Source organism: Oncorhynchus kisutch, unplaced genomic scaffold (assembly GCF_002021735.2).
Source record: "Oncorhynchus kisutch isolate 150728-3 unplaced genomic scaffold, Okis_V2 Okis09a-Okis19a_hom, whole genome shotgun sequence".
In the NCBI taxonomy this organism is placed as follows: Eukaryota; Metazoa; Chordata; class Actinopteri; order Salmoniformes; family Salmonidae; genus Oncorhynchus; species Oncorhynchus kisutch.
This window is the reverse complement of record NW_022261985.1, coordinates 3,259,490-3,271,079: the sequence shown is the minus strand read 5'-3', so window position 1 is coordinate 3,271,079 and position 11,590 is coordinate 3,259,490. Positions and strand designations below refer to the sequence as shown.

General features: G+C 46.9%; 1 protein-coding gene across 8 annotated transcripts in view; it reads right to left on the bottom strand.

Moving 5' to 3' along the window:
- nav3 (neuron navigator 3) overlaps window positions 1-10,427 on the bottom strand; it is a 244,596-nt gene extending 234,169 nt beyond the window's left edge. For 6 of the 8 annotated variants that reach the window (XM_031815427.1, XM_031815428.1, XM_031815432.1 and 3 more), the window contains exon 1: window positions 9,912-10,426. In XM_031815427.1, coding sequence (XP_031671287.1) covers window positions 9,912-10,172 — 261 coding nt within the window. In that variant the 5' untranslated portion in view covers window positions 10,173-10,426. Of the gene's footprint in view, window positions 1-9,911 lie in introns of all 8 variants that reach the window. The other 2 variants (XM_031815430.1, XM_031815434.1) reach the window with 2 other exon arrangements.
- Window positions 10,428-11,590: the final 1,163 nt, after the last annotated feature.

The following is an 11,590-nucleotide window of genomic DNA, read 5'->3' as shown; positions in this document are numbered from 1 at the left end:
CCCTGTTTCACATTAGCAGTGTGCGGGCTGTCGGCTAGCTGTCCTAGGCCCTGCTGATTGCTAATGAGGCCGGTGTTGTGGTTGCACAGATGTTCCTCCCCGGTGCAAAGCCCAGACAGAGGCCGGGACAGGGGAGAGGGGGGAGTGAAGGGGGTATGGGGTGACCTCTGTGTGTGGTAGAGATAATCAGTGGTGGTCTCAGTGCCAGGTGTGTGGACTGAACCCCCCCATGTCTGTCTCATCAAAACATCTTCCGAGAGATATAGGGAGAGAGAAAGGAGAAGGCTGAGAGGGTAGAGAGAGAGCAGCGTAAAGGAATGGAGTACAGAGAGATTCCAGGAGGGATGGAAAGGGGAGGAATGTGGTAGTGACTAATGAGAGGGATACCCAGAATGAGGCTTTATCCCAAATGCCAGCCTATTCCCTATATAGTGGACTACTTCTGACCAGGGACCATAGGCCGCCCATAGGACTCTGGGTAAAAGTAGTCCACAACATATGGAATAGAGATACCATTTGGGATGCAGAAAGAGCAAGAGGATAGAGTAAAAAATGGAGGGGATTTGAAAAGAAGGGATTGAGAGAGAGAGATAATAAAGGACACAGGAGGGAACCTGAAGCAAGGGTGATGAACTGAAAACAGCTAACGAGACAAACGGAGAGAGTTCGAGGAAAAGGTGAAAGACAAGATGCACTTGACCTACGTGTGTCAAATCTAATTATATTTGTCACATACCTTAAAGTGAAATGCTTACTTACAAGCCCTTAACCAACAATGTGTATGTGTGTCTGTTCTTGTGTGTGTACAAGCATAAGAGTGTGTGTGTGTGTACAAGCATAAGAGTGTGTGTGTGTGTTCAAGCATAAGAGTGTGTGTGTGTGTGTGTGTGTGTGTGTGTGTGTGTGTGTGTGTGTGTGTGTGTGTGCGTGCGTGCGTGCGTGCGTGCGTGCGTGCGTGCGTGCGTGCGTGCGTGCGTGCGTGCGTGTATGCGTGCGTGTGTGTGTGTTGTACCCTGAGTATGGCTTTGGTCCCTGTTTCTTTTGTTCTTTTATGGCGTGAAACAACAAGCCAGTGGCATTGGAGAGCCCTGCCTCTCTAAGATCATTTAACAGCCATACCTTTGAACTAGCAGAAGGCCCAGAGGGACTGTGTGGATCTGTTGTGTGGACCTGCTGCCTGATGTCTGTGTGTGTGTGTGGTTGTGAGGCCTCTCACGCAGGGGATTGTGAGGCTGTACTGCTACAGCATGGGTGACAGTCCTGCATCCAATCATCTCTAGTACCCTGTGAGTACGCCATGAACATAACAGAGGGATGAAGAGATCCCAGAAAAAACATTCAAGGAAAAAGGCTATAAGACCTAGCAGGACCACCATAAGAGGGAACAGGACCACTATAAGAGGTAACAGGACCACTATAAGAGGTAACAGTATCCCTACAAGAGGTAACAGGATCACTATATGAGGTAACATACCCACTATAAGAGGTACCAGGACCATTATAAGAGGTGACATACCCACAATAAGAGATAACAGGATCCCTATAAGAGGTAACATGACCATTATAATAGGTAGTAGGACCACTATAAGAGGTAACAGGACCACTATAAGAGGTAGTAGGACCACTATAAGAGGTAGTAGGACCACTATAAGAGGTAGTAGGACCCCTATAAGAGGTAGCAGGAACATTATAAGAGGTAACAGGACCACCATAAGAGGTAACAGGACCATTATAAAAGGTAACAGGATCACTATAAGAGGTAACATATCCACTATAAGAGGTAACATGATCACTACAAGAGGTAACAGGACGACTATAAGAGGTAACAGGATCCCTATAAGAGGTAACAGGATCCCTATAAGAGGTAACAGAGTCACTATAAGAGGTAACAGGACCACTATAAGAGGTAACAAGATCCCTATAAGAGGTAACAGGATCCCTATAAGAGGTAACAGAGTCACCATAAGAGATAACAAGACCACCATAAGAGGTAACAGGATCACTATAAGAGGTAACAGGATCATTATAAGAGGTAACAGGATCATTATAAGAGGTAACAGGACCACCATAAGAGGTAACAGAGTCACTATAAGAGGTAACAGGATCACCATATGAGGTAACATACCCACTATAAGAGGTACCAGGACCATTATAAGAGGTGACATACCCACAATAAGAGATAACAGGATACCTATAAGAGGTAACATGACCATTATAATAGGTAGTAGGACTACTATACGAGGTAACAGGATCACTATAATAGGTAACAGGACCACCATAATAGTTAACAGGACCATTATAAAAGGTAACAGGATCACTATAAGAGGTAACAGGACCATTATAAGAGGTAGTAGGACCCCTATAAGAGGTAGCAGGACCCCTATAAGAGGTAACAGGACCACTATAAGAGGTAGTAGGACCATTATAAGAGGTAACAGGACCACTATAAGAGGTAGTAGGACCACTATAAGAGGTAGTAGGACCCCTATAAGAGGTAGCAGGACCATTATAAGAGGTAGCAGGACCACTATAAGAGGAAGTAGGACCACTATAAGAGGTAACAGGACCACTATAAGAGGTAGTAGGACCACTATAAGAGGTAGTAGGACCCCTATAAGAGGTAACAGGACCATTCTAAAAGGTAACAGGATCACTATAAGAGGTAACATGACCATTTTAAGAGGTAACAGGACCATTCTAAGAGGTAACAGGACCACTTGTGCCCATTATGCTGTTTGTCACTACTGTAGCCTCGAGGTTCGGGGTCAAATGCAGCCCAATGTGAGGCCAATACTTTTTCAATGGAGAGCATGCTGCATCCATTAAGTATGTTGTTTTTCGATTTACTCTCCAAAATATACGACAGAGCCCGATATACCTCAAGCCTTGTCTCAATAGCTCGTCCCTGGAAAAACAGGATGCGTCTGAAATCCTTCACCGTTAACCCGGCGGGCCTTTTTTAAAGACCTATTATTCTTCCTGTTTCACACAAAGACTGACTCGAGATCCACAGAAGTTATTTATAACTGGTGCGGCCGTACTATAAACACCATCCCCTCTGTGTGTTCTCCCTCCAAGCTTTACACAAGGAGCCGGCAGTTGACTCCCCACGGCACGAATACCAATAAAAACTGACGGAGAGTGAGAGTGAGAGAGAGAGAGAGAGAGAGAGAGAGAGAGAGGGAGAGAGACATAGACATACAGGTAGAGAGACAGACAAAGAGAGAGACAGAGAGAGAGCGAGAGAGAGAGCGAGAGAGAGAGAGAGAGAGAGAGAGAGACATACAGGTAGAGTGACAGACAAAGCGAGAGACAGAGAGAGCGAGAGAGAGAAAGAGAGAGACACAGACAGACAGACAGACACAGAGAGAGACAGACACAGAGAGAGACAGAGGGAGAGACAGACACAGAGAGAGACAGATAGACAGAGAGAGAGACAGACAGACAGACAGACAGACAGACAGACAGACAGACAGACAGACAGACAGACAGACAGACAGGCAGGCAGGCAGGCAGGCAGGCAGGCAGGCAGGCAGGCAGGCAGGCAGAGAGAAGGGGAGAGGGACAGAGAGAGACAGAGAGAGAGAAGACAGAAAGAGAGAGAGAGACCAGAGGAATAAGAGGCAGGAATGTAGTAGTTACCCCTTTATCAACAGGGGTTAGTGTGTCCATGCCCGCCCATCACCATATTTCTCCATTTGTCAACATTTGTTGAGAAACAGGTTGTGGTGGGTCTCTTGCCTGGGTGGGAACGTTGGTGTTTGAATACAGAGAAATGTCCACAGAGGTCCTGTGTAGCTATCCCTGTTATCCCAGAGGTCCTGTGTAGCTATCCCGGTTATCCCAGAGGTCCTGTGTAGCTATCCCTGTTATCCCAGAGGTCCTGTGTAGCTATCCCTGTTATCCCAGAGGTCCTGTGTAACTATGCCTGTTATCCCAGAGGTCCTGTGTAGCTATCCCTGTTATCCCAGAGTTCCTGTGTAGCTATCCCTGTTATCCCAGAGGTCCTGTGTAGCTATCCCTGTTATCCCAGAGGTCCTGTGTAGCTATCACTGTTATCCCAGAGGTCCTGTGTAGCTATCCCTGTTATCCCAAGTTCCTGTGTAGCTATCCCTGTTATCCCAGAGGTCCTGTGTAGCTATCCCTGTTATCCCAGAGGTCCTGTGTAGCTATCCCTGTATCCCAGAGGGTCCTGTGTAGCTATCCCTGTTATCCCAGAGGTCCTGTGTAGCTATCCCTGTTATCCCAGAGGTCCTGTGTAGCTATCCCTGTTATCCCAGAGGTCCTGTGTAGCTATCCCAGTTATCCCAGAGGTCCTGTGTAGCTATCCCTGTTATCCCAGAGGTCCTGTGTAGCTATCCCTGTTATCCCAGGGGATATGTGGTAAAAAGGGAAGCAGGGCCCTGTGCTCCATGCCTGGGGTCAACACACCGCCACTTCCCCGGGGCTTCTCCCTCTCTTCCAGATAAGGAGCCCAGGCAGCCAGATCAGACCACCCATGGCTAGGACACAACCCCCGGGCTCGGCCTCCCTCCCCACCTCCCTCTGTCTCTGACGGGAAGAGCTGGCAGGGACCCCAAGCTCTGCAGACCAGACTAGGGCGGCTGCCTCGGCAGCATCTGAGCCAGTGGGGAGAGGAGCGGTGTTTACATTCCCCACACGAACTCCAGAGCCAGTGAGACCTAACACGGATCCCTGAGCTCACCACTTTCCTCCTCTCCCTGCTGGCCCCCCCCTGCAGGGGTTTATCAGCACCTAGGCGTAGTGAGAGGTGGAGGAGATGCGCCGTTGCAGCAAACAAGGCCATGTGCAATCGCACTCTCTGGTTCATCTCTTCTTGCTGACATTTTGGCAGGTCAGATCAGAGACAAACAACAGGATGTGTGGAAGAAGATCCACAGGACGTTTGCGCCAGGCAGGGTGTATCTTGCCAGTTGTCTGCGCTTCCAGAAAACAAAAACTGATACACATATTCAGAAGTGGCAACATCCCCTCGCTAAGGTTACACGGCTATGTATGGTTGCCATAGCAGCCAAGGGAACAGAGCATGGCAACAGAGCCTGTGTTTCATGACCTGACCTGAGGCGTCTTGTGTGTTTCTAAGACACAAACTGGGTGCAGTAGTCATGTGGAGAATTGTTCTACAGTAAATCTATTATAATGGTTGTAGTAAGTGCATGTGCAGTGTTTCCATTGGGAAGGAGTGAGAGTAGAGACAGTTGGCCTGTGTCTGATCTAATCTCTGATTGCAGCCTGGCAAAAACTTTACCTTGGTACCTTGAAGCATGAAAGGGCCCATATTTGAATTCCTTATGACTGCATCTTTCCTTTCTCCCTTCCTTGATGTAATAACTGATTAGACATGCGTAGGCAGGATAACACCACATGGATTAAACCTGCCAGTCATTTCTAATCAGGTATGCACTTCAAACAGAGACAGGGATAGAAACCATAACATGGTGGCCAACCAAAAAAGAACCATGAAAAATCTCAGCTCAGACACCAGGGCTAGAAACCATACCATGGCGGCCAACCAAAAAAGAACCATGATAAATCTCGGCTCAGACATCAGCAGCAGGGCATCCATTTCGAGTCTCAGCTGGAAAGTCTAACACATCAGCACCCCACGATTCTATTGATTCCCTTCAGGAGAATATGTATGTCAATTTCCCATTGCTCTTTCCTGCTTGTAAGTGGGATGACCTAGGGAGGATGTGACATCCGCGGTATCACGGAATCAGATGCAGTGACACAGGAAAGGTGTGAAATGAGCAGATGTTGCTGTTATTCATACTAGCAGGACAAACTGGGATCTACGTCTAACCTGTCAATCATTCTTCACATGCTGTAACCCAAAGAGGGTTTATTTTGTTTGACGTTATGGCATCGGATTGAATCAAATGACAACAACAACAACAAACTCTTAGTGGGAGGTTGAGAAATCGATGATTGTAAAAGGTGCGAAGATGCTCACGCTCAAGGGCTGCTCACACTCTGTCTGCGTTCCAAATTGCCCCCTTTTCCCTATATAGTGCACTACTTTTAACCAGAACTCTATTGGCCTTAATCATAAGTAGGACACTATATAAGAAATAGGGTTCCATTTGGGACAACGCCTCCCTCACCACTGTAGCTGGGTATCTGCCAAGGCTCCGAGCCACAGATCCCATCAGCAGAGCCGTGGCACTTCATTACAACCCCATTCACCTCCAGTACCTCTTCATTCTACAGTGACTGACAAGGTATGTCAGTGAGTACTACAGTGTATGTGTGTGTGACTGTGTGTGTGTGTCCTGGATCTCATCTCAATCACAGGGAGGAGGATCTCTTGACAGGTCAGCCTTGGATGGATTAACTGAGATCCCGGGGAAGAATGCAGGTGTTATGCAAGACCACCGAAGGAAGGAGGCCTCTTAAGAATGCCAACACGTACAATCGTATAGATAGAACGCCGACATGTGCAAAAGCAGGCACACACAAATGTACAAATGCACACACACATTCACACACACACACACACACACACACACACACACACACACACAATTCAGCCCTCAATATTATTGATGCCCTAAAGCATTGATATTCTAAACACACCCTACAAACCACAGTTATTTGTCATTTTCAAACAGAAGCATTGGATATGTTTAGCTCATAATTAGTTTGAAACCAGTTAACATTAACCACTTGTCATGTGGAATCCCTCCTTTTATTCCCAATCATGATTAATGGTCTCCAACACATTACAGGCTCTGAAGCAGTGTGTGTTTGTGTCATGAGATTCCCTTCAAACTTTCTCTCAGTTAGGAATAACAACACAGTCTGGTAAACACTAAACAAGGAGAGCGGCCAGCCCAGTGCTTAACCAAGGACAAACAAGTCCACACAAGCATGCATTATGCAGCGAGGGTATACACACACACGCACACTTCTGTTTGATCACCCTGAATCCTTCCTTTCAGCCACTCCACACAGAACAAGCTGTGTCAGTCACTGTGGAGGAGTAATGACAACATGTACCCTAGCTCTACTACTGTCACACTGAGGAGTAATGACAACATGTACCCTATCTCTACTACTGTCACACTGAGGAGTAATGACAACATGTACCCTATCTCTACTACTGTCACACTGAGGAGTAATGACAACATGTACCCTATCTCTACTACTGTCAGTCACTGTGAGGAGTAATGACAACATGTACCCTATCTCTACTACCGTCACACTGAGGAGTAATGACAACATGTACCCTATCTCTACTATTGTCACACTGAGGAGTAATGACAACATGTACCCTATCTCTACTACTGTCACACTGAGGAGTAATGACAACATGTACCCTATCTCTACTACTGTCACACTGAGGAGTAATGACAACATGTACCCTATCTCTACTACTGTCACACTGAGGAGTAATGACAACATGTACCCTATCTCTACTATTGTCACACTGAGGAGTAATGACAACATGTACCCTATCTCTACTACTGTCACACTGAGGAGTAATGACAACAAGTACCCTATCTCTACTACTGTCACACTGAGGAGTAATGACAACATGTACCCTATCTCTACTTCTCCGACAGGGGAGGATTACCCCCCCCCCCCCATTGTTTATGCTGATAGTCCCAAAAATTTACCAGGAAAAATTTGTTTAATTTAGGAAATCTGTTCACCAAGTATTCCCACTAATAAAAAGAGATGTGAACGTGTCTCAATGTTATCAAGCTATGATCATATTGTTATTTTCAAATCAAATCTATTTTGGGGCTTAGTTCTGGTCAATGAGCAGTTTACAAATTAGTAGAATTATGTTTTAGCCCCGACCCTCCGCTCCAAAACAAATTGCACTACACTACGTCACATCCCAGCTCCTCCCAGCACCTCCCAGCTCCTCCCAGCACCTCCCAGCACCTCCCAGTACCTCCCAGCACCCCCAAGCACCTCCCAGCTCTTCCCAGCAACATCCAGCTTTTCCCAGCTCCTCCCACTAGAGAAAAGTGAAATAAGTCAAGTGTGTTGTTGTTCACTCAGGGGTTGTTCACTCAAGGGTTGTGACACCAAAAGGGAGGATGCAGAACCCTTTCAACAGCGTGCATAGAAACCGATGGTTTATGGAGTGCATTTAACAGAGTTACCGGTTCAGCACCGGGTTAATGATAAAACACACTTCCCCTTGCTCTGGCCCTGCATGCGCTTTCCACTCAGTCACGGACACGCTACAAGGATCCAGGAGGCAGCGCTCAGCTGCTCAGCTCTTTGATGTCAGCACATATTTCCAGGAGAAAAGCGGCCCCTGAGTCAGTTAAGAACTTGAAGACAAAAAAGAAAAGGCTCCCAGAGTGTTCCCAGAAGCCCCAGCAGTAAACAAGGAGACTTGGCCAGAGTGACCAGGAAAACAGGAAAGTCTGTTGGTATTTTGACAGGTCGAAGATGTAGGGCGAGCATGCACTACCAAAACTATTTGGCGGGGATATTTGAAATCCTTTCGCTTCCTTTCCGAGACGGACCCCGCCTTCTCCACTTGTCATGAGTCCAATTTCCAACATTCTAAAACACTCCCAAAGAACTTGGCACCGGCTGACTTTAGTATGGGAAAGCACTTAAGGCGATCCGTTCATGTCTATCATTCGCTAGCCATTCTTACCACGCCTTTTTAATACGTCTGGGCCTGAGAATGGGCTTTAGTAGCGCTCAGAGGGGGGAAACGCCAGCTAGCCATCTGAAACGGTACTCCACACGAGGGGAACGCTGAGAGGAGAGGGGGTGTTTGTATTCAGGGCATGTCAGCTTCAGAGGGGCTTCTCAGGTAGCAGTGATTACTATGCATAGCTTTTTCCTCCTATAAAACAGCCAGCACGGTTCATTTCACAGATAGGGATCTTAATAGACTGAGCGCAACACGACAATGCGGCGCGCTCACATGAATGTCGGCACTCTGGTTCTGTGACACGTTGCCCCACTTAATGACAGATTTGCGAGTCAACTGACAGAGTTTGAGACTGCATCACAGCGCAAAGCAATGGAAGGACACAAAAGAGAAATAAAATGGTGCTGAAATTATTTAGAGGCATTTAAAGTATTTATGTCACAATTCCATGTAGTCTATGAGAAAATACCACATAAAAAACAGCTATTTCCTGATTGGGTATAGTTAAGGAGGATTGGGTATAGTTAAGGAGGATTGGGTATAGTTAAGGAGGATTGGGTATAGTTAAGGAGGATTTGGCATAGTTAAGGAGGATTGGGCATAGTTAAGGAGGATTGGGCATAGTTAAGGAGGTTTGGGTATTGTTAAGGAGGATTGGGTATAGTTAAGGAGGATTGGGCATAGTTAAGGAGGATTGGGTATAGTTAAGGAGGATTGGGCATAGTTAAGGAGGATTTGGCATAGTTAAGGAGGATTGGGCATAGTTAAGGAGGATTGGGCATAGTTAAGGAGGTTTGGGTATTGTTAAGGAGGATTGGGTATAGTTAAGGAGGATTGGGCATAGTTAAGGAGGATTGGGTATAGTTAAGGAGGATTGGGCATAGTTAAGGAGGATTGAGTATAGTTAAGGAGGTTTGACATCTACTTTTTGAAGTTTGCTAAGTGCTGCAAGCAGACCTCCACCCAATAGTATATAGAGAGCATGGCACCTGCTATAACTTGCTGAACCAAGACCACATTGATTTCTAAATGAGTCATCTAGTCACACAGAAACAGAACAGTCTAAAGAGAATCCAACAAGTCTGCCTCTGTTAGGTAGCTCACTCAGACTTGGCCAGCCAGCACAGCCACCTGTAGAGCTAATCAATTCCCCCTGCACAGACAGACATGCAGACAGAAATCATTTAGAGAGTAGAGTTTGAAGGGAGAAGGAGCCACAGTGTGACAGCATGTCCCCCAGTAACAACACACTGTCACTGACCTTGCAGATCTTACTCTCCTCTGTCTCCTTGCTCCGTCCCTGTTGTTTCTGCTGTGTCCTCCTCTCCTGGTACTCTGACTTGAGTGACAGCTGACAGGAAGAGAGCAGGGGGGATTCTGACCCCCTCAGCTCTGGGGTCCTGGCCATGTACCCCCGTGTGGCAGCGGTTCTGCCCGGGTTGGGGATGGGGAGAGCGCTGTGGACCGGCTTGGAGCCCACTGAGGGTTGTCTGAGCTTGGAGGCTACTCCTACCACCGGCATGGTCCGTCACATCCAGAGAGAGAGAGTTCAAAAGCAGACAGGAGGAAGAGGTTGAAAAAACAGCGAGAGGAGTCGTTTCCCTCAGTTTCCCACACAAGAGAGGCCAAATAAGAGCCCTGTGTAACCTCCTGACGTCTGGCAGAGAAAAAGAGGGGAAGGAGAAGACAAAATAAAGAGAGGGCTGCCTCTCAGAGAGAAGTCTGGAGTGGGAGAGCAGCCGCAGTCATTCTGTAGCCTACAGCATGTGGGATTTACAGAAACTGAGAAGGTTTCTCCGCCACCGGTTCACTCCCCCTTTCTCTTGCTCCCCCTCCTCCTCTCTGTCAGAGCTCAACCACTCCTCCCTCTCCATTTCTGTCAGAACTACAAAACCAAACAGTCCTCGGGGGCGTAAACTCCTCTGGAAGGTAACCGCCACTCCACCAGTGATTATAGACCTGGTTAAGTGCATGTCTCTCTCTCTCTCCCTCCCTCCCTCCCTCTCTCTCTCTCTCTCTCTCTCCCTCCCTCCCTCTCTCTCTCTCTCTCTCTCTCTGAGCAGCATTCCTCAGCAGCACGTTACTCCCCAGCTCCAACTGTCAAAACAGCTCTCTCCGTAGCCGAGCGCTGATCCCTAGAAATAGACACCTCTCACTGGCTGCCTGCATCTGGGGCAGCCCTCCTCTTTGATGAAAGAAATAGTCAAAGTTAAATAAAAAAAATAAAGTTTGGAGAGTTATCCAGTACATAATCCCTCACACTGAAGCAGTTTGGAGAGTTATCCAGTACATAATCCCTCACACTGAAGCAGTTTGGAGAGTTATCCAGTACATAATCCCTCACACTGAAGCAGTTTGGAGAGTTATCCAGTACATAATCCCTCACACTGAAGCAGTTTGGAGAGTTATCCAGTACATAATCCCTCACACTGAAGCAGTTTGGAGAGTTATCCAGTACATAATCCCTCACACTGAAGCAGTTTGGAGAGTTATCCAGTACATAATCCCTCACACTGAAGCAGTTTGGAGAGTTATCCAGTACATAATCCCTCACACTGAAGCAGTTTGGAGAGTTATCCAGTACATAATCCCTCACACTGAAGCAGTTTGGAGAGTTATCCAGTACATAATCCCTCACACTGAAGCAGTTTGGAGAGTTATCCAGTACATAATCCCTCACACTGAAGCAGTTTGGAGAGTTATCCAGTACATAATCCCTCACACTGAAGCAGTTTGGAGAGTTATCCAGTACATAATCCCTCACACTGAAGCAGTTTGGAGAGTTATCCAGTACATAATCCCTCACACTGAAGCAGTTTGGAGAGTTATCCAGTACATAATCCCTCACACTGAAGCAGTTTGTCTGGTTCCTGGGACTATTTTTCATGGCGGAAAGAGTTCTAGGTTATTAAGAAATCTCTGCATTTCACTCTTTTCCGT